The 23,581-nt window shown below is 37.4% G+C and overlaps 1 protein-coding gene across 6 annotated transcripts; it reads right to left on the reverse strand.

The window, feature by feature from the left end:
* Positions 1-33: 33 nt before the first annotated feature.
* Positions 34-23,355, reverse strand: LOC105253642 (E3 ubiquitin-protein ligase HUWE1). 6 transcript variants are annotated; one of them, XM_025407110.1, is made up of 44 exons: positions 23,117-23,355; positions 20,193-20,273; positions 19,676-19,894; positions 19,318-19,557; positions 19,170-19,232; positions 18,858-19,082; positions 18,448-18,719; positions 18,097-18,373; positions 17,296-17,943; positions 16,948-17,217; positions 16,351-16,860; positions 13,606-16,259; positions 12,324-12,564; positions 12,088-12,241; positions 10,767-12,012; positions 10,194-10,314; positions 9,996-10,101; positions 9,619-9,909; positions 9,137-9,281; positions 8,922-9,063; positions 8,724-8,850; positions 8,502-8,648; positions 8,172-8,318; positions 7,891-8,082; positions 7,275-7,533; positions 6,981-7,202; positions 6,320-6,548; positions 6,037-6,217; positions 5,504-5,876; positions 5,231-5,407; positions 4,512-5,133; positions 4,256-4,428; positions 3,946-4,127; positions 3,761-3,817; positions 3,570-3,662; positions 3,301-3,428; positions 2,961-3,207; positions 2,437-2,712; positions 2,156-2,344; positions 1,885-2,072; positions 1,676-1,809; positions 1,411-1,576; positions 1,128-1,318; positions 34-1,055 (listed from the first exon to the last, which is right to left on the reverse strand). In XM_025407110.1, exons 2-44 carry the CDS (start codon positions 20,235-20,237, stop codon positions 953-955), a joined length of 12,672 nt encoding a protein of 4,223 aa, XP_025262895.1. In that variant the 5' UTR covers positions 20,238-20,273; positions 23,117-23,355; the 3' UTR covers positions 34-952. The 6 variants fall into 6 exon arrangements, with proteins under 6 accessions (XP_025262895.1, XP_011260092.1, XP_011260090.1 ...); XM_011261790.3 differs by having other exon boundaries at positions 10,188-10,314; XM_011261788.3 differs by having other exon boundaries at positions 10,194-10,329.
* Positions 23,356-23,581: the final 226 nt, after the last annotated feature.

Genomic DNA, 23,581 nt, shown 5'->3' on the forward strand with positions numbered 1-23,581 from the left:
TATTGTCCCATTCGATGTGTTTATAAAGTAACGTCTGTTCAACTAGAAACTTTATTTCGTTTAGATTTCAAGAGAAAGAAATTACACTTGTTTAACATCACATTTCAAATGATTAATATTAAAATGATATTTAATGATCATTACTATTAATTAAGAATTAAGAATTAGTTATAATTATTAATACTAATAGTGTACAACCATACATTTTTTAAGGGAAGGACAGTGTTCATATTGTATTTGAAATCTTTTAGTTAGGCTCAATATCTCTATTCAGTTCTCTCTCTCTCTTTCTCTCTCTCGTTCGCGCTCGCGTTTTCTTATTTCGTCACTTTCTCTTTCATTCACGCAGGCACTCGTCCACTTATACTTTTGCTGCTTTTTCTGGTAATGAACCAGGCTACCGTTACCGCCACTGTATTTCTATTCAAACTATCGAACCGGTTAAAACATATCGCTGAAAGAGTGCAGTATATTACATTTTTTTCATCCTATATTATCTCTTATTATAAACTAATATACGTTAACTATTACAGTTATGTGTGAATCCTATCCTTATCTTATCCTTATCGTAAAACTCAATTAATTTCTCCTTATCATTCCTTGTTGGGAATTATCGTTAAGCTCAGCATCTTCCTCCAAGATCCTCCTCAACAAAATAAACCCTAGCTTCGGGTATCATTGACAATTATTCTCACGTAATTACATCATAATCAATAATTATATACGTATATACATATTCGTGTATCTATATGTATATATCAAGTTAAACGAGTTTTCCGTTAGATCTTGAATGAAGACCAAGCGTGTCACCAGAATGTCATCGCAATTAGACGACGCATGAACGCGTAATTACAAGAGCGAGTTCTCGTAATGAGTTTACTCTGAAAACAGGCAGGACAACACATGTACGATAAACTGCTACAATATACGATACAACAGCGTTCCAGCAAGCTTATGCAAATCCAAATCCTTCGCTGCATTCGTGAATCGCCTTGAGTAGATTCGTACGCAGTTTATCATATGTCTCGTATACCGGCAAATCCAGTTGATTGAAACTGCAATTTGATGATATATTTTTTAGTTGAGGACAAAAAACGCGATAAAAAATATTCTCTTGTTATATTTACCAGGTATGAGCAGACGGAAGTCTGTCCGTTGATCTATCCTCTCTGTGAATTTGAAACTTTTGTACGCCGTTCATGCCTTCTAACGCGGCGAAACCTTGCAGTGGCACTTTGGACGTACCGGTAACGAATTGCAAGAATTTTGCACGATCTGCTTGATCGAAACCTCGTAGAGCACGCCAGAACCATTGAATCTGCGTATAAAAGTTACGACATGCACATGATAATTCAATTCTTTTTAAGCTAAAATCGAATATATAATATAAAAAGGAATATTGAAATGTACCTGTAAAGATGTAGCTGTGTACTTGTGATATTCGGTGTTTGCTTTAAGGTCCTCGATATCTACATTAGGCAAACCGCTGATCAATAGTTCGAGTTCTTGTTCGTTAAATATGGAAATCAGTCGTTTAGGTATAATATCATAGAAGCCTTCTAAGAATGCGTTTAATCTGTGAAGGAAAGTTTAAAACATAAGTATAAATATAATAATAATTAAACAAAAATATACTATATTGAAAACACAATCTTGGGGTCTTATATCCACTTACTGTTTACGAATTGCTCCAGTCATTTTCATTTGACATACGAGCCTGATATATTCAAGTTTGGTCTCTTCTGTAACTACTATATTACGTCCATTTGGTATTAAATCTCGCACATCATTGACACCAAATTCGTTCACCTAAAATTAATGAACGCAATTAAATATGTTGTATTAAAATATAATAGCGCTAAACATTAAGCAATCAATTTTTACCTCTGTAGAGAATGTTAACTCGTATCCTAAATCAGAAATGTTATGCTCCGTGAGATAAACGAGTCCTTTGTAAAAACTATAATCCTCGCTTTCCATGTCTGTGTGCTTTACAAGTATGCCGAGTATATGCTTGTAAAAACTACGCGTAAAGTAGCACTCTAATAATTTGTTATCATAAATAGCCTTAGCTGCAAAAATAATGTGAATAAAAATATTGTAGAATTATCTTCTCGTTAATTTGTGACAAAGATTTTGAGTCTCAAAGACTTACCAATTACTCGACCTACAAATTTATAGTAACACAAATGATTCGGATTACAATGCGAAGACGAATTTATCATGTATGTAACTCGATCGCCAGGACTGACTGTGAACAGAGCGTACATCGGATTGAAGATTTCCCTCGAGATAATGACGTACCACTCTCTCAGCAAGCCTCCAGCATCTTGTCCTTCTTCGCCTTTTGTTAAAGGATTAAAGTATGCATATTATTCGTTTGTTTGTGAGAAAAATTTCTATGTTTCTTCAGGATAAACATTGAAAAATCTTTACCTTCAAAGACAATGTAAAAACGATTCTTCCATTCATCGGCATTTCTTCGATGAAGTTCCCTGAACGAATCTTCGAAAACGTGACTTCTACGAACGTGAACTGCTAGCTCCTCCCTACGTATACCCTCGTCCATTCGTTCTAATTCTGTCCTGAAGTAACGTCTCTTTACATCAAAGTCTAACACTCTCGTATGATCCACCAATACCGAAAACGGCCCGTCCGCCAAATGTGTAGTAGTTTGTCGCAGAATTTGATTGAGTACAGTCCTATGCGTTTCTGCGTAAATATAGGATGTGTTATATTAAATTGAATTTATGGCATATGATTTTTATTTATTAGAATTCAAACGAGATCTTGATTTGACTCTTTGCTAAACAAGAGAAATAACGATCAACTTTACGCTACGATTGAAATTTTTTTTTCTCTCTTTATTGTTTAGCATTCAATGATGTTAAGCGTGAACAGCCAATCAGCACTGCATCTAGTTCTCGTTTGGACTCTATTCATAAAAAATTATTACATACCGGCAAATTTGAGGAACTTTAATTGATCTGGTGGCAATGTTTTTTGCGTAGGAGTTGGAGTTATATCCCAGGAAGCATTGGTGGGAGCTTCCGATTGAGAAGTACCTTCATTATCCGAATATATTGGTGAGACTGGTGCCAAGTCTGGTACAGCTTCTCGATTCTCAATAGTTGTATTTAGACGACTATCACGATCTCGAGACGTACTCGACGAAGAGTGCACCAAGAAAAATGCTTCTACCGCAGGCTGCAATATTTCAAACATATAACAATAACTAATCGATCATCAATGATATGATAAATTGACAACAGGATTTTAAAAAGATGAAAAACACATTACCTGTAAAACAAGGACGGCATGGTGATCGGGAGTGTATTCTAATTCGAGCAAGCAGGCGCTAAGGGTTTCCCATAAATTATCTAATACTAAGCTCTCACTCAATAGTGGAAGTATAGTTTTCTCCTCGTCTGAAAAAGAAGAACAAAGTATAAGTATAATACGATAACAATATTTAATAAGTTTAATTTATTTATTAAATTTATTATTTATTATATTTGTTCATTTAATATATTTACTTATTTATTTATTATATATATATATTTATTTACCATTGCGAGAAGAGGACGTCTTTACATTATCAAGATTCGAAGTATTCGCTTGCGTTGTATCCATAGGAACATCGGTATCCGCATTGTCAGCGGCTATTAAAAAATATATCGAAATTTTCAATGTATACTGATACAATTCAAAATACATAATATATATAAATATGATATATAAGGGGAAAATAGAAAAGTACCTGTTTCTAATACATTACTTGTGCCTGCATTCAGGGCTGTGTCTGATGTTTGATTAACTTGAAAAAGAAATTTCAATTTACCGTAAATGTAATACATATTTATTAATTGGGATACGTAATTTATATATAAAATTTTAGTAATTTATTATAACATAAGTTGTAACAATGTCATAAATATATTGTACCTGTCTTTTTGGTGTTTGCTAAACGTACAGCTTCTCTTATCTGCACGATAACTTTAAGTATTCTCAAGAAGAATGCCTGACTAGATGTTTTACTGACAAGAGCAGCCATCGATGGTAATTGAAGATCACTTCCGGCTTTAACTTTGCTCGGTGCGGTGACAACTACATTTTCATTAGTGAATCTGAAATAAGCTTTTTATAAGCAACTACTTACTCTTACTTCTTAAGAAAAACAAAGTATATGAATCTTTGACATACTTTTCTATTTAATTGCAAAATACACATGTTGTATGCTACAAAAATGTTTTACCTGTCTAATAGAATTCCTCGTCCGTTTCCACCACTGGTCGATGGCTGATCTTCTAAAGAATTCCTTCGACTTAATTCACGATTCAATACTTTCAGTTCCATCATCAAATCATTGATATGTTCACACACCATATTTGCCAATTCCATCGCACCTTCCAGAAGTAATTTTAATATCTAATGGACACACAAAAAAGGCAATGACATCGTTATCTCTCATTAAAATCTTTTACTTTAATTTAGATGAGATGTATACATACCAATTGTCTAGTAGGGTCAGGGCAATGAGACAGATTAAGTAGCAACGCAGTTGCATCCTCGAGTCCATCCTCGGAGCAGCTCTTACTGGTCAGTACTTGTACAGCGAGTTTGAGATGTCCTTCCGGCGCAGCGACGCTTTGATCCTTCCCGACTTCCGTCTTCTTATTTTTTGCGCCTGCGTCTTGTCGCCGATAGGAATTCACTTCTGTCAAGCCGATGGAGATCAAGGACAGAAGTCGCAACAGCTTATCTGTCAATTGACTGCTTCGCTTGATTACAGACCAGTTGAGCATCGAGATGAGTTGGCCGAATGCGGAAGCTTCAAACGTCGTTGTGCCATGTTCCGGTTCGCTTCCCAAGTTAGTATTTGAGTGAGTCCTCGCGACCGATTTTCCTTTTTTGGACGCGCACGAATCCAATTTCAAAAGCAAATCCCAGAAATCCGGGAGGTCGCTTCTTCCAACCTTAGACGTCGACTTGTTCTTCGCTCCACTTTCTTCCTTACTGCCACTTATATCCTTCTCTTTACTGCTATCCTTATCGTCTAATTCTTTAGATTTGATTGGCACAAAATATCCGGGGAAACTCTTAGCTAATGATATTAACAGTTCTAAAGTATGTCTAAAATTTAACAAACAAAATTAAAGATACTTTTTATCAAAAATACAATGAAAAAGATTGCGTTTAATAATCTTTTTTTTTATTTAAACTCACAAACCTGCAAACAGTGGGTGCTGCCTGCGGATGAATCGCAATAATGTTTCCTTGTCTTTCAGATTTTTTACCAGCATGACGTATTATATGAAACACGTTAGCTCTACAACCGAGTGCAGCATCAATACTAATATTTAGCCATGATTGTGTGTTATTTCTTTGGTCAAACATCTTTGGAGAACTGAAATGTGATTTGTCAGGTAATATTATTATTATTATAACTACAGTATATTACATTTTATTTTTAAAATTAATTCTCTTAAGTGATCAATCTTACCATAAATCCATGAGTGAATTTAATAATCCCTTCCTTTTAAACTTTAAGCCAAAATCTGCCATGATATCCTTATTTTCATCATTACTTCTTTCCATAATACTCAGTAACGCCTTTACTATCCATTCTCTCGTGCTACCATGATAACAAAGATTCCTAATCACCCTATGTAACCTTAAAGTGTTAATTTTTGGCTCGTCGACAAACAATAACACTAGCAGGCACGCCATTGATTCATGATCGAGCAATTGTCGTCCTCTTAGACGCAAGCCAGCTCCTTGATGTGCTATGTTCGTATCACCGCGAGGATTCCAGGTATTCCATTGAGTCCTTTGTGGTACTGCATGAATCGCGTATCGAGTACCGCCGCCACGAGCTATCGATAACAAATATTTCGAGATTTTTATATAACACAACTTTTTAATTACAGTTACATTTTTCCGCAACAAATTCTCCTTATTCATGTTAATACTAATATATTTATGCATAATTTAATAAATTAATAATAATAGAAAAAAACACAAAAAGAGACTTACCTCTTCCAGAATTTCTCAATATGCTTGAGAGAGCAGTATTGCTTTGGCTAACATGATTGAGAAATCTTTCCTGCATCATATGTCGATTACGCGCTTCCCATTCTCTTCTTAGATTTTGAGCCTCTTGAGCTAAATCTGGCGGAAGAACAGATATTTGGGACTCTTCCATGTCAGTCAATATCTATAGAAACAAAACACATCAACTTTAATAATAGTAATAAGATAGAACATCACTATGTTAAGATAAAAAATAAAACAAATTCTCAAAGATATATATACTAACAGCTTGTCGAAGAGAAGGTTGCAAATTTTGGAAGAAAGCAGCAGCGTCCACGGGGTCCTCCGGATTCGCCGAAGCAGCTGCGTGTCGTTGCTGTTCCATTCGTTGTTGTGCCAAGACTTCTTCCTGTATTGCTGGTGGTAAAGCCGCCAGAAATTCAGGATTCACTTCAACCGGTCCGCTCAGTTCTTCTACTACAGAAGCTTGTGCGCGTTGCCTCATGCGTTGAAGTCTGTCAACATATTATTTAATTATTATATATATATATATATATATATATATATATTATATTATATTATATATATTATTATATATAATATAGCCAGCCTATGCTGTTGAAGTAAGATGTGTGGATGCGTCATTAGACACATGTAGGTCTAATGACGAAAAAATATTAGCAAAAAATTTGAATAATTTAATACAGTAAGAATTGGCTTGAGCGAAAGATCCTAGGTCCAATTCCTAAGATTCTATCATTCACACCGGTTTCATTTCTTTTGCTTATATATTTGTTTAATAGATGATTTTATGTTTTCGTAATTTATATATATATATATATATATATATATATATATATATATAGCTAATAATATATAAATTGTAAATAAATTGTAAAATATCGCGAATAATATATAAATTTTAAGTAATAAGATCATCAATGGACCTGAGTTGCTCGGCGATAACCTCGTCGCGCATATCCTCGGGCAAAGCTGCCAAAAATGACGGGTCTACACCGTCTGGCAATTGTTGCTCTTGATTGTTGGATTGCTGTTGTTGCGATTGCTGTTGCGACGATTGTTGTGACGTTTGTTCTGAAGTCCCTGCCACGGTAGGTGTTTCGGAGGACGTCGTCGAAGACGTAGGATCTTGACTAACAACATTGGCACTGCAATGATATTCATGTTAATATTTTTATTATTTTCGCGCGCACACACACGTGGACAATACAAACACTTACTTTCGTTCGACACGCCTTAAATCAATGTCGCTAGTTCGACATTGACTGTCGTCCGTCAAGAGTCTACGGATCCAATCCGCCGAATCACTACTTTCTCTTGACAAATCTTCACTGACTTCTTGACCGAAATCTACCACTATTGGTGCAGTGGAAATGCGATTAGACGATGATTCGGCGACATTTACAGTTTCTGTACCACTTCGGCCAGGCTGTCCTGTTGGAGTAAGGTGTGTGGATGCGTCATTAGACACATGTAGGTCTAATGACGAAAAAATATTAGCAAAAAATTTGAATAATTTAATACAGTAAGAACTGGCTTGAGCGAAAGATCCTAGGTCCAATTCCTAAGATTCTATCATTCACACCGGTTCTATTTCTTTTGTTTATATATTTATGTTTAATAGGTGATTTTATGTTTTCGTAATTTATAATAATATATATTGCATGAAAATGTAAATTGCATTTAATGTATTTTGAATTCCAACTAGTTTTATAATTGACAATATATTGTAAAAAAAACTGCAACGTTAAAATGGAAATATGATAATAAAAAAGAAATACTAATACTCTTTATAAAATAGAAATACTAATACTGTTTATAAAATATGTATATTACTTAATCTAATTGTTGCTTCAGATGTACAAGGTCCCAGCACAGAATCGACGATACTTTCTGCCAATTCTAGCGTAGGATTTCGATTTGCCGTGCGTGGATCTCTACTGTCGGATGTCGATTGTTCCTCTGGCGGCGGTGGAGGCGGTCGATCGTCATCCTCTTGAACCGTTATTTCCATCTCACCTGTTACATCTAGTATGTAAAAGATACATACAAACACGCATAATAGAAAATATTTATTGTAAATAAATATTAAATTCTTTTTTTTTGCAAAACTATACCGATTATGTCTTCCTCGGGTGTACGTTCCTGCCTCGTAGTTTCCACTGCAGTTTCTTCTCCAGCTACAAGTGATGTGGCATCAGTTCTTTGTGAAGTGGATGCGGATGGTCTCTGCTCATCTATGTGTGTCAAACTGGATGATCCAGCTAAAATATTACATAAATTATGAAAAAAAAGAAGACATTATCACATTCAAAAAAATATCTAATCTAATTTATTATATATATAAGTTTATAGAAAATATGTGTGTATATGTACACAACATAACACATACACACACACAAGAATTCATACTTTAGTTATATATTTCTAAATGTATATATATTTACATTCTGCATTATTCAAATGCTCCTTTTCTTCTTTATTATCCTTATCGTTTTCTTTTCCTCCATGCTGTTTCTTACGTTTTTCTTTGCGTTCAGCAAGTTCGGCGTTTCTATGCTTTTCCAGTCCAGGTATAAGTTTGTGCACAACACCTTTTCAATAAAAAACATATTAAAATAAAAATTGTATAATACATATAAAAATCATATAAATTCCTCCATTCTTACCAACACAACAATCTGGCTGAGAATCTCCATCCAATTGTTTACTCTCTTCGATCCACCAATGCAATGCAGTTGGTATATTATTCAAAGTTGCTGCAAGACTTGGTCCAAAGAGATATCCAGATTGATCCTAATAAAATATTAAAATATAAAAATTCACCTTTCTTGACTTATATTTAGTTGTATATTTTATATACATACGACATAATCAATTTGCTCTTCCTCTTGATTAGTGAATATTCCTAGTCCATTATCCATTACAACAACACGCGTATCCCTAAAGCTTGATGCTAAAACTTGACTGGCAGATAAAGGAAGGGTTTGTGCAGCAGGACCTAGGAGTCTGTATCATATATTAAATTTAATATATTATTTTAATATAATTTTTTGAAATATAAAAATGTGTTAATACATACCTTTGTAATATTACAGGCGGATTTGAACTACGTGGATTGGATAGTTGAAGATACTGATATCGTCTTTGTCGTAAAGCACGCTGAGTTCTAGTACTTGCGGTATCCAAACTTCCTTGCGATATTAACAGTGGATGAGTACTGATACCTATATAAAAATTGTCATAATTTTCTTTTTATAATGTGCAAGAACAAAATTGTAAAAAAAAAATGAAAAAAAAAATGGAAAAAAAAAAAAAAAGAATACGTTTAATTCATATTTTCGATACTTCTATTCTACTTTTCGCTCAATCTCTATAAATTACAATTAGACATGCATGAATATGATTATGCACGTAACATTTTTAGTTTAAACATGTGTCATTTGCACATGATATGAGCAAAGGAAAAAAAGCCGAAAAGATTATTACAAAGATTTCATAATCTCGGTAGAAGAATAGAGGAATTCGAATGAGCTATTTATATTTTCACTTTTTTCTACTTACCATTGTTTTCAGAACCCGCGGGAGGTTCTTCAAATAAACCCAATGGTAATGGAAATGTGGTGTTCCATGGAAGACTAGGTCGCGTATTAACTGGCGTCGATGTACTCGCGATGTCTTGATTTTCAATATTGTGCTGTATCATTACAACATTACCGCCATTATCGCGCTCGGAGGTCGGGAACATGCGGAAAACACCGCCTTCTCCCGCGTCTTCGTAAAATTCTATTCCATCCTCTTCGTAATTGGACGATCCTTCTTCTTCTTCCTCCTCTTCCTCTTCATTCTCTTCACCTACAATAATAATATAAACAGGAATAAGAAATACATAATCTTTCCCCATGTCGTGATTGAAATGTAATAAACCATTTTATCTTTACCATCATCTTCTTCCTCTTCTTCTTCGTCCTCGTCATCTTGCACTTCGTCCTCATTATCATCGGATGGATTACTATCGGAATCTGAATCGGAACTCATCAAGTCCTCCTAAAATAAAACACACATTGTGAATTCGGAAAGCAAGAGACGAGAAATACAGATTATGCTGAGAAAAGGGAAAAAAGTGACGTTACTCTTACTGTGGTATCTCGAGTTGGATCGAAATCGCCCTCCGCGTCGCGCATCGCGAGACTTTCATCATCAATGTCCATTGGCCTATGCGGGCGAGAAGATGGCTCTTCCGCCACGGCCGAGCCGTCCCTGGAAAATAGTACACTACTTGATTATAAGTACTGTAGCCTTCACGAAATTAAAAGGCTACATAATAAATAAAAGATTTGCGAACGTGTGCAACACATAAACAGAAGAGAAATATAACCAGAAAAAGAGAATACTTAAATTAAGCATACTTAAATTATTTAAAAAAATATTCATACATATGTTCAAAATTTGATTAAAAAATTGTAAGGCAAACTTAAATACAAAATGTTTTAGTTTTATAAAACTGTGTTACAATATAAAATCGTATAAAATGTCATTTTTGTGTAAGTAAAGATTATTCTGCTGTCTTTCAAATAAAGAAAAATATTATCATTATGTGTATCGTTTCAAGTTGTACAATCAGTTTTAATTATATATAAAGAGAGATTTTATTATTAGAATTGCATAACGTTCATCAAAATCTAATTAATCTTTAATTTGCATGTCGCTACCTTTCCAGAAGTTGATCCATGATGTCTTCCAGTGCCGCTTCGTCCCCTTCCTCGTGTACTTGACTCTCGGAAGTAGGTTCCAAGCTTTCCGCCGTTACGGAGATATCATGCTCGGTGTTTTCCGCATCTTCGTTGGCTTCCTCGCCTACGGCGTGCGTAGCTTCCGAAGTCGTGGTACCCGTCTGTCCTTCTCCAATAGGTTCTTCCTGAACCGTCCTATTTTTGGGCTTTGTAAACTTGTTATTTACCGCTCCTGGCATTGGTTGATTTATGATGCGCGACAAAGTCTCTAGCGGCTTTAAAGCGGCGTTAATAGTGCCGGCCATGTTCGGACTCGACAGATCGAGACTGTGTGGAATTTTAGCCAGGTCGGTGATTATACCTTTTCGCAACATAATTCGGACAATGTAATTGACATTGTTATATTGATGGGCTCTTAGAGAAGCCCTCAATTGTGTATGCGACATATTGGGTGGACAACTGTCGATCATGGTGGATATCAGTCCTATCAGTAGTTGAAGCTGCGCGTGCTTCTCGGAACTCTCCGGAAGCGCGAGCGTTCTCGTCAAGGCTGCCTTCACCTCTGTCACTAGAGTCGTCTGCACGTCTGGCGAATGATTACACGAAGCTATAGCGGCAATCAACATTCTCGCCATACTGCTGCATGTTCGATCGCCCGAATTTTCCGGCGACATTGGCAGAAGTTTATCGAGCAAGAACGCCAAGGCCGTCGTATCTTCAGACACCATCTCACTCTGACCACCTCTATATGTATGTTCAGTGATAAGACTAGCTACGGCGCCGTAAGACCTCACGGCCTCCGCTAATATCTTTAATATTGCAGATTTCGTCAAGATGGGTTTTTTCGCTTCTTCTGGCTCAACTTTACTGTTATTACCGATGTCGGTATAAATTTTTAGTGGGATTATTTGTGACACTTGATCGTCATCATCCAAGGGATCGTTGGTAGTCGTTGCATTATTTCTCAATACATCTCGCCGCGAAGACGATGACGACGTCGACGATGATGCATTACCTATCGCCGATGTTGTCGCTGTGTGTGATGTCTTCTTTTCGGGGCTTGTAGGGGTTGCCGATCCGTCATCCGATGATACCGGTATCGGCTTAATTAATGCATTCAACATATCACGAATAACACCTACGGATACCTCTTCCACCATCGGTAATGCTGGCGAATGACTAGGAGGTAGAGCTTTGACGACAAGCCTATTATCAATGTCATCTTCTGGAAAATGATAGAGATATAATTAGAAAATAAAATCAGAGAGCGTCGATATTTCAAAAATTTGATAAAACTCACTTTTCAGACAGCTTATGTCGACTCGAAGGATATTTTCGCACACTTCTCTGTACACTTCTGGGTTACGGCAAACGGCGCTGCTAATTTGCCGCGTCATGAAGAGTATCTCTTTATACGCGGGAGGTATATTGCTCTGCGTGCGCGCACGAATAACCTGGAAATAGAGCGAGTATAAATAATGCATCGTTAAATACAAATTAATATGTGTGAAACTGTATCAGGTAAATACAACGTACCTTTTCCATAGCGAGACGAAGAGTGCGTGGCTCTTCGAGAGTGTGTCGTATCAATAATGTACATAGATTGACGCAGCCGGTGAAGCTACACATTTGTGTCATTTCAAGAAGTAATTTGACACCACCCTCACGAGCGAATACTTCCGCATTTTTGTAGTCTCTCGTCAGTCGTAAACACACCTTCAACACGGCGTGTAACGCGTCCCGATCAACTGGGATCGCCAATAGTTTTACACACGCACTGCAACATAAAAACAATGTAATCGTATAATTTTAGAAAAACTCGAGATTTATAATATATATACTATATATATATAATTCTTTTTTCTTTCAGGTATCTAATTAACTAAACATTCAATTAAAAAGCTATACAGGGTGTCCCATTTTAACCAATCACCCCGAATAACTTTTTTAATTTTGATTGTAGAAAAAAATGTTTCAGACAATAGTTGTATGGTTTCGAGAGGGACATAAGATAGTGTCATTAGTTTGACTTTGAATAGTCACCTGAAGGTCACGTGAACGTCCCCTTCAACTTTTCAAATGGGACACCCTATATGCTTTCGCATATTCTTGTAGCTCATCTCGAGAGTTTTCCAAAACACTATAGTTAAGTTAGTTTTCATTAAGTACTTTTCGAGTTATAAGGATTGAAATCATTTCTTAATTTTATATAAATCGTAAAATATCTTGTAAAATATTCATTTTTCGATTATCTTACCTTAATATTTTTACGTACAAAATAATGAGAGGAATCAATTGATGTAAAGAAAACATATAATTGTCTCGAAGAAAAAATATGTAATTGTTAATTGTAAATTACTTATTTTTTCTTCGAAACAACTATATGTTTTCTTTGCATTAATTGATTCCTCTCATTATTTTGTACATAAAAGTATTAAAGTAAGATAATCGAAAAATGAATATTTTACAGGATATTTTACGGTTTATGTAAAATTAAGAAATGATTTCAATCCTCATAACTCGGAAAGTACTTAATGCAAATTAAGTTAATTATAGCGTGTTGGAAAGTTCTCGAGATGAGCTACAAGAATATGTAAAAGCATATAGGGTGTTCTATTTAGAAAGTTGGAGGCGACCTTCACGTGATTTTCAGGTGACTCTTCAAGGTCAAACTAACGACATCATCTTACGTCCCCCTTGAAACCATACAACTTTTGTCTGAAACATTTTTTTCTACAATCAAAATTAAAAAAGTTATTCGGGGTGATCGATTAAAATGGGAGACCCTGTATATATTGATATAAATCTCGTCTCTCACCGTACGATACTTGGTGCTATGCTGGGGTCCAATCCTTGTATCACGGTATTTCGTTTCTCTTCTTCCGGGCTCTCGTCGGTATCCATGTTCGAATCGGAACCCGAAGAACCACCGTCCTCTTTGTCCGTGTTGAGTTTGAAACCCATCGTGATGGGCCGTCTGTTGTCACTATCCTCGTTTACTTGCGTCATGCAAGAAAAGGTGATGAGATAACGGCGACGACTACACGATATCCGCACACTGGACTCGCCGGCCCAGTACGCGTGATTGATAATTCTATTATTCATAGGTGAATAAAGAGTCCATTTGCCGGTGCTCAGGTCAAACCACTTCCACGCTCTGGTCGTAACTTTATGCATCAACTGTTTCCGTTTCGTGAGAGTCGCCACTTTCTCCAGACGATCAATGAGCAATAACAAGGGCGCTAACCATTTAGGAGTCTTCATGCTCAACACACCACTGTCCTTATTGTCTTTCACAATCTTGTTTTTATGCGCGGTAAGCGGAGCCTCGCTCACCACCAACAGACGCACAAGTTTGTCCAATATCGCGCACTCCTCCACTATCTGAGCACATGGCACTCGCATCTCTTGGAATGAGCCCTCGAAGAAAAGCGTGTAAAGATAAAGACGACCAGAAAGTTTGTTCGCTTCCTCGCATTCGACCAGTCGCGAGCCGGCATTTTCATCCTGGCTCTCGGCGATGTCGATCAGATGATCTACTAGACGACCGACCTCGCGCATCAATTGTCGCAATGTATCATCCCGCCACTCATCGCCATTTCTCTTCGTGATCGTCACTAAGAGATCGCAAATCCTATATACTGTGTCAGGCATCAAGTCTAACAGATTCAAACACTGTCCCAGAGCGTTTTGCGTGAATTCATCTATGTTCTCAGTAATCGTAGTCTCGCGACAGACGGTGATATCATCAGCGCCTGTAATCTTGCGCGTTTCCGTATCGCCGAGCGACATTGCAATGGCATGCATTATTTGATCATCATCCGCCAATTCCAAATCCATGATCAAACCTTGTCCGCTAACGTCGCTCACGGAAGCGTCCGGTCTGCGTAAAGTTGCAGGATTTGTCAAAAGGTAATCGGTTGCCTGTTCCACGGTTAATGTATGCAATAATGCTTCTATGCAATGTGCTCTACTGAAACCCATGTCCATCAATTGTCTCAGATATTCCGGATTTACATCCGCCTCCGGTTCATCTCTTCGATCGGATCCGCTGCTTCTAGTACCGACACCACTTGCACCACTACCACTAGCTGTCGCACCATCCCCGCTCTCTTCCTTTTCGGTGCGTTCCTTGATGATCTTCTCACCCCGTAAAATATGCCGTAAAATCGACAGAATAGATTCTGTCATCCGAGCTCCATAGTTTTTGAGCGGTTTCTTGCCCCACATTAACATTACTGCTTCGAAAGCCTTCTTGTGAATATCGGTGAGATATTTTATTGGATCAAACGTTTCGAGAAATTTCGAAAGTCCTGTGCATTTTGAAGATACTACATGAGGCGAATCCAAAATGGCCTTTGGATTAACCATTTTCTCCAACAACATCAGCCAAGCGTCTAAAAATTCACCGGTTCCATCGGGTAGATTCGGATGCTCCAGTCCCTCGGATAATGAAAATTGACCTCCACCTGATAAAGCCCAATGAAAGGTGGAGAAAAACGCATTCTGACCATTTAATTTGACAAATTTTTGAAGCATTAAATGATAAGGATGTCTCTTCTCATCGAAGAGCATTGGTGAAGTGAATCCCACTGAACATATGAGAAAGGTTAGCTTAAATTTAGGAATCGGTGATGGAGGTAATTTATCCCATGACAAGCCGCGTGTCAGTAAACAGTTCAAGGCGGTGGCAACGCTTCTCGCTGCCTGCGAGGGTAGGGTAGGCGTTAAAGGCATCTGTTGTCCTCTACGTTGCCTAACAGGAGAACCCATGCAAAGTTTAACGAGTAAACCAAATAATTCAGATAGAGCTCTGCCAAGCCTCGAAGATGCACCGAGTAATGGCTTGATATATTTCAATTGATAATTATTCGGTCGATTCTCGGTGCTCGCTACATTCGGTTTGTCGTCCACTTCCATCGGTACCGGCGGCGGATCTGTGCTAAGAGCTTCCATGGCCGTGGTCATCCCATTGCTTCCCATATCCGCGGATACGGTAGCGGACCAAGAGGAAGATTCGCCCTCATTTTTTAATTCCGGCGGCATCAATTTGTCCATGTCTTCTTTACCAAATTCACATCCAGCTGGGATAATATCCTCGCTACATAACGCGAGCAATAATGTACTCTCCCAAACAAGAGACATGTATAGTTCGGATAAACCTTTGAGCACAGTCAAGCCCAATTCGGAACCCCAATGATTCATGGAGAGATTTCTTATATCGCTTTGACTGGTTCGACAAACATGAACAAACATTACTACGTATCCGTGAGCCGCATTCATAGCGTGCAATAGGGGTGTCGCAGTGTCACTTGTAAAAGCTGTTTCGAGATTTGGAGCTGACGCAAGTTCGTGCAATAAAACGGACCCTCCAGGGGATTCCATATGACTGTGAAGTGGCTTCAACAAGTTTAGCACTTCGTTTAATTGCGACAAACCTGTTTTGAGTACCAATGGTTCATGTGCAAGATTCTGCAAAAGAATATAAATTATATTCTCATATATGTAAATATATTTATATTAAAATATATCGATAAAATAATTATATGGAAATCAAACGTACCAAGATACTTTTGCATACTGAAGCTACAGATTGAGCTGCTTGTGCGACAGGATAATCAACAGGTAAATTGGGTAAACCAAGAATTGAGAGCAATGGTACAAGTCCTTTTTGAGCAACGAATTCTCTACAGTGATCATCGGTTGAATTGTTGCTCAATATAGCATCGACAAATTTCATAACATTGTGGATATACTCGACTAAAGCAATAGGAGTTTTCTCTCTTGGCTGAGGCGGCGGTCCAGGCTGCGCAGGCGACAGAGTAGGTTGCTCTTCTCGTTGAGGATGAGAACTTGTACTCGCCTCTTCCTCATCTTCTTCCTCTTCGTCGCTACTACTTCCACCGCCACCACCTCCGCCACCGCTAGAATCTCCCACTCCGACGCCAACTGATTGACCGGACGATTGACGATTCCCAGAAGCGGTATTCGAAGGTGAATTTTCGGATTTACTAGCAGCACGCCAACATATGTATCGCGGATCACAGCCCAATACACACAACTCTTCGAGTAACTAAAAAAAAAACAAAATAAATGAGAAATAAGCGTAAGAGAAAAATAAATTAAAAAGTGCAATTTTTATTTATATTATAGAAAATACCTTAATAATAGCCGCAATAGCGTCAACTTTTAAGCTTGGTTGATGCCTCATCAACTCATCCATGGCATTTCCTAAATTCGAAGCTGTATCACCTAACGGATCAGCACTTCGTCGTCGCCGCATTGCCGAAAGATAAACTGGTGAGAGAAGTACTTTGAATAAACGTTCGAATGGTCGCCGTTTCACAAATGATTCAAGACCACGTTGATTTAAACACAGTGCACTGAACACATTAGGTAAAGAACCCAATACTTCTCTAGTGGCAGGAACCTAAAACAATTGAGTTTTGAGAATTTTTTATAATTTTCAGCAATCATTTTGATCTTAATATATAATCTATGCACTCACTTCTTTTATTAGTAAAGCATGTAGTACAACATCAGTCAAGCCATTGTCTTGTAGAGATGATAATAACGACGGTTCTTGGAAAACATATACAGTCACTACATCAGTGGCAAGCAAGAATAACGAAGGACCATAGTACTCTGAATTACTTATAATGTGTTTCAGAGAAGATGGTAAAGTACCCTCCATAACATGTCGTATGCTATCGGAAAATGCCGGATCTTGAATTGCTTTTTTAAGAAAATTCAACATTGACTTGAGGAGCGCTGCTCGTTGTGGCAAGCATGTTTTGCCAGTTTTAGCAGCAGAATAATCTGGTTGCTGTTCAATTTTTTCGTCTGTTTTAGAACTCGTATTTTCGTCCTCCGATATCTCCATAAGATTCGATGATTCCTCCCGTTCGTCGAGTATTTCATCATGTTCACGTCGCGATGTCGAAGATCCTTCTTCTCTATCCACAGATCTCTCGCGCGAGGTTTGTGGAGTATCTTGATAGAGTAACGGTTCAATTTCAAACGGTTGTTCTTTTCTGCACACATTAACCTCCATGTCTAAACGGTTGATGAAGCTTGCTAAACCGCTGTGAGTTTGAAAACCTTGCATATCTATGTTTGTTATTAAATCTATGACACGCACTGCTCTTGTTACAAACTGTAAAAGATAATAAGAATAAAAAGATAAAATTCAAGACATTTTAAAAGTAAATGTACAATTTAGATTGGATATAAATCTCATAATTTCTTCTACTTATTAATTGTGCAACTAAAGTATATATTATATTTACATATTTCTGTTCTATATTACCGTTATGTGTTCCAATTCACTTCCTGGCCAATTGATGACTTTCAAAAGACTTTCCATCATGCCGCAACTAACGAGAGCTTCACCACCCGCCTCATAACTTGCAAGATGATAGAGAAAGCTAAACAAAGCTGTCGCGAGTGGCAGAGGGAATGGTTGTCCATCTGGTTGCGGCGAAGTTAATGTTGTTATACAAGTACGAACCAAGACAGGGAGAAACCCATGATACGAACTAGCTCCAGTGACATCAATAATCATATTCAATCGTGAACCTGGTTTTCTAAAATCGCACAAAAGATTAATACATTGTATCAGATGTAATAAGTATACAAAATAAGAGATATTTATGCTTACTTTGGAAAATGTGGATTACGATCTAAATGTATAATGCTTGTAAGAGTACGTAAAGCTGCCGCTCGAATCTCGACAAGATGAGTATGTGGAAGTTCCAATAATTCAACTAGTTCTTCAAGAAGCCCGGCATGTAGAAGACTGTGCGCATTTTCTTGCAATGCGTTACTATATACAAGCACGGATAATGCTTGCAGTCGAGCTTGTACGCATTGCAATCGTCTTCGGTAATCCGAGAAACTATGCGCTAGCCTTATATGTGTCAATAGAGCCATCTAAAAATAATATTTCACAAATATGTAACATGTGTTAAATATAAACATATTGAAAATATATAACATATTGAAAAATATCCATATATTTTGCTCGATTAAATTTATCGCAGAGAGAAAGGAAAAAAAAAGTATCCTTACTTGTCGTTCCTGGGGTACATTGTAAACTTTCAACAGATCATTCATAATCTGCGCTGGGGTTTTTCCGAGTTTATCAACATTTTCTATATGTATATATGTTACAAGATTTGTCTGACCAACTTTTTTTGTACTTGGAAGTGATGTACCAGTTGTCGATGGTTCCATTATAATTGGATTTTCCGCATAAAATTCAAAGTGTAATGTTGTAGCACTTGCTGGAAATGCCTATAAAATATAAAATTATATGTATATAAAGATTTAGATAATTTATATAAAATTGTATCACTTTATTATATAATTATATATGTTTACTTTTTCGGGAAATTCCTTACAGCAATCTGCTAAACCGAAACCATTTTCTTTTCCTCCCCAACTCTAAAAAAGTTATTATTTAATACATTAACATTATTTCATACATTAACATATATTATAAATAAAAATATGAATTAAAGTCACTAACCTCTGCTAAGTGATTGAGCCTGCTAAGCAAAGCTTGACGTTTGTCATTATTTAGACGTGTAATAAAATTACTGCGTTTACTAAACATGTACAAGAGATTTAATACACCAAGAACTACATGCATGTCACAACTTGATAGTAAAGTAACCAAATGTTCCATGCTGTTGTATAGGTGTCGTGAGAACGAGTGCTCAATCAATAACGTCGTGAAGTGAAGAACCCAGAGAAGCAGCTCTTTTGCCTGTTATGAAAAAAGTAATAATATATAAATTATCATATATAAATTACCTTACTAACATTGAGTTTTAATTACATTTTTTAAAAACAATCTATATTAATAAATAAATTGTTAAACAAACCTCTCTATTTTGAGGAAGATCACATGCTAATTCCCACGGATTATCCGGACTCTTTGCTGCAGCTTCTTCTAAAATACTGTCACTGAGATCTAGGACATCAATCCAATGAAATAATTCACATTTTCCAAAAGTCCATGCATCTATTTGTTTCAGCTCTTCTAACAGCTCTGCATGTGAGCAAGAGCGTAGTTTGCTTATAAGTGCTTGACATTCTGCAGGCTGAATATTAATTATATTATTAATTTTAGTCTTTTCATCTGAACGAAGAATGCAAATAGGTTATTTTAAAGGATATAATATGCAGTTGATTTTTATAAATTAAAACTATCGAAATTTATACTGTTTAAGTATTAATATTAAAGTTAGAAAATTATCCTATTTTCTTCATAAAAAATTAAGTAATTATTTAATATATAATTATACAATAAATAGTATTTGTGCATTGTCACACAAATTTGAAAATATGTATATATTTAAAATTATTTAAATAGAAATATGTGCATATCTATATATTTACCACTTCAGAAGTGCATTTTTTCAGTCTGCTCCGATCAATTTTCATTTTGGTATGTTAATCTGTCCTTCTCAAATTTAAAATCTAGAAATAAATATATAAATATTACATTATAAAATTTACAATGAGAACTTGGAACTACACTCAGAATTAAAAATTTAATAAAAAAACATGAGATATATCAACTTCTTTTCTGGTATATGATAAAAGATATTTTAGAATTTTGATAAGCTACATATCAATATGATTCATACAATTGATGCAATCAATAATATAAGAAAATGCAAAGATTGATATTAAAAATATAAAGAAATAATTTTTTCAGCTTGTCATTAGAAAATCTGACAAATACAAATGAAATACTGATAATGTAATAATCATATATTAATACAACAATTATATTAAATAAATATTATAATTAAAATAATTTATTAATATTATAGAGAAAGATAAAAAATTGCAAACGATTACATGAATATTGTGCACTCTTATTCACATTCAAAATATTTGTACATATAATATCGTATACACGGGCTTATTAGACATTAATAATAAATCAAATTTAATATTTGACAAATTACTAATTTCAAGCAAAGGACTTTTATACAACAGAATTGCATGAAGAATACATACATATTGTCAGAAATAAATATATAGAGACTCTACGCTAATCAATATCTAAATTATTTATGAAAACGCATATATCTTGGCAGCATAATCTGCGGTTTGTACATAGATGTAATATATATAACAAGATGTAATAAAATTATATATAAAAAAGTTATTAAAAAATACTGAAAAATCATACATCTATATACAAAATAAAAAATTGTAAAATTATACAAAATGCAGAGAAAAAATTTTAATGTATTTATAATACATTCATTAAAATATGTTTGTGTCAAAAACGTGAAATTTATGTATAAACATATCTTGAAACAATTCTAATCTATTCATGTAATCGTTTAAAGTTCATTAAAGATCGCATTAGTGTACTGTCTGCATTAGCACAAAGAATGCGCACAAAACAAATTATGTACTTCTAAAACTATTAATAGACTTGTATGACTTGCAATTATATTATAACTTTAAATTTATATATCCAACTTTGCAACATTGTGCGAACATCATTTAAAACAAACTTTGAGGAAAGATGAAATGAAAAAATAAGTCAAATTGTGTAGATTGTGTACATCTACGCAATTTAAATACATAACATTTACTATCTCACAATTGCGATTCTTTGTTACAGCTCATTATTTTCACATACATAGATGTATACAAATGCTTAAAGTAAACACTAAACTCTAATTCTATAAATATCTAAATATCTAATCTGAAATATCCGTGTAAAAATAACGAGCTAGAACAAAGAACCGTGCACTGTGAGGCATCAAGTTTCATGTGCTTAAATATAAAACCATCAATGTTCATAATCACACAATAAGTTGTGAAATATTTCGCAATGCAAAGCAACACTCTTTTAACGAGAATTCTACTCGGTTATCTAGGTCAAGTCTCTCTTTCTCTTTGTGCATCAAAGTGATCCGTGAACCTCGATGCTCGCATTCTTCCGTGATACTTATTCCGCGATTGTCGTGACGTAGAGGCGAGAATAGACTCCGCAAATCGAAATCACGCGTTAATCTGCACAGTCATCAACGAGACACGACGATTGTCCGTCTAACCTATTCGTCGGACTTCGAGGAACAACGAGTAAAATGACAACAGATCGAATGACAACACCCTGGCGGCGATCGGCGACACTGTCGGAGCCTTTCGAGGAAAGCCGTGCGTCCCGTAAATAAAAACGTCCGAAGGTGAAAAAAGGCGTGATGCCTCTTTCAAACGCCACGACGGTTGAGCGGAAAAAAGGGGGAAGGAAAGAGAGCTTTTCTCGCTCGAGAGGGGCAGGAAGGAAGAGGAAAAAGCGTCTCTTCTCGCGCGCGCGAGAGAAAGAGAGCGAAAAAAATACGAGCGAAGGAGAGAGACAGAGGGACGGAGAGAGATAGAGAGATAGGAAAAAAGAGAGAGAGAGCGAGCCGTGTATATGACGCGTATCTCTCTCTCTCTTTCTCTCTCTCTCCCTCCTTCCCTCTCTCTCGCTCTCACCTGGCGACGAGCCGTCGTAGTTCCGTGCTCCCAATTTTCCTTCGCGATAACGCGTCCCCTCGCTCGATGCGCTTCTTCACGTCGAGAAGAACGTGGCGGCGCGACACGGGCATCGCGGTCGCGTTGAACCCGCGAGCCCGAGATCGCTTATCGAGTCTCGTCTCGCTATCCCTTGCCTCGATCCTCCGTCCAGCCTCTTGTCATCAACGCGAGCCCGCACTAGACTCTCTCTCTCTCTCTCTATCTCGTTGCACGTTGATAGTTGATGACCGCTACAGTCGCGCGACAGGGACACGGGGATCGCGGGAGGAACGGGGCGATGTGGTACGGGAGGAGGAGGCGGGAGGGAGGCGAGGGACAGACGGCGAGGGCGCGCAGAGGGGAGGGGGGAGAGGGGCCGGCGATGCGCGGAACCGCCGCGACACGGATCACTCTCGGAGCACGGACGTGTCAAAACAGTACCGAGGAGCACGGAGGCTGTCTCGATTTTTTTTTCTCCTCTCTCTCTCTTCCTCTCGTCTCCGAGACACGCGACGACGATCACACCGCCATTTTAGCGAGGCATCCCGCACGACGGGATCCCGTCTTCTTTAACCTTGACAGGGTCCGAGCACGTTACACCGGGCCCTGAGCAATCGCCGTCGATGTTTCTCGAACGATATCGCTGTCTCTGTCTTTGATTGATTCCCCCCTCCTCCCTCGCTCTCTCTCTCTCTCTCTTTTTCGCTCGCGCGCGCGAGTTCACGACCTCACCGCGGCAGGATTCTCGTCTCTCGCGCGTCGAACACAACCTCCTCTCCTCCGGGAATGTTCACCTTCGGCGTGCCAGGCTCCCGCGGGACTCTAGAAGACGCTCGTAGACACATACGGCGATGTCGGTGCGCGATCGTGCATAGGTCCGAGCGTCCCCGGTTCTTCCTCTTCACTTCCTTTTTTTTCCCTCTTCTTTAATAATACGATGTACGTCGTCGACGCGAACCGATCCTCACATTGCGTGTCACTTGCACTCCTCGAACGGTACACGCGACGATAATGCGCGACCGTGACGCTTCGGAGCGATCTCTGCAAACGTGCACGACGGGGATTCGTCGCCCGATGTGGAGTGGGCCTGAGGCTGCAAGCGAATCCGCTGCTGCCGCGATCGTCGTCCAGCGAGATTTCAAATGGAGTCTGACGAGTCGCGGGGCCAATCGGAGCCTGTCGCTGGCTGCTGACTCCGGGACAAGAGACTTGTCCACGTCTTTTATGATAAATATATATCTCCTTAAAAAAGTCCGACT

Source organism: Camponotus floridanus, unplaced genomic scaffold (assembly GCF_003227725.1).
Source record: "Camponotus floridanus strain SB8 unplaced genomic scaffold, Cflo_v7.5 scaffold1, whole genome shotgun sequence".
Classification (NCBI taxonomy): Eukaryota; Metazoa; Arthropoda; class Insecta; order Hymenoptera; family Formicidae; genus Camponotus; species Camponotus floridanus.

Coding starts and splice junctions, on each gene's coding strand:
- LOC105253642 (XM_011261786.3), bottom strand. CDS start 20,237: ATGAAAATTGATCGGAGCAGACTGAAAAAATGCACTTCTGAAGTG. Junction 5,134..5,230: donor GCAGCACCCACTGTTTGCAG/GTTTGTGAGTTT, acceptor GTTAAATTTTAG/ACATACTTTAGAACTGTTAA. Junction 1,056..1,127: donor CTTCCGTCTGCTCATACCTG/GTAAATATAACA, acceptor ATCAAATTGCAG/TTTCAATCAACTGGATTTGC.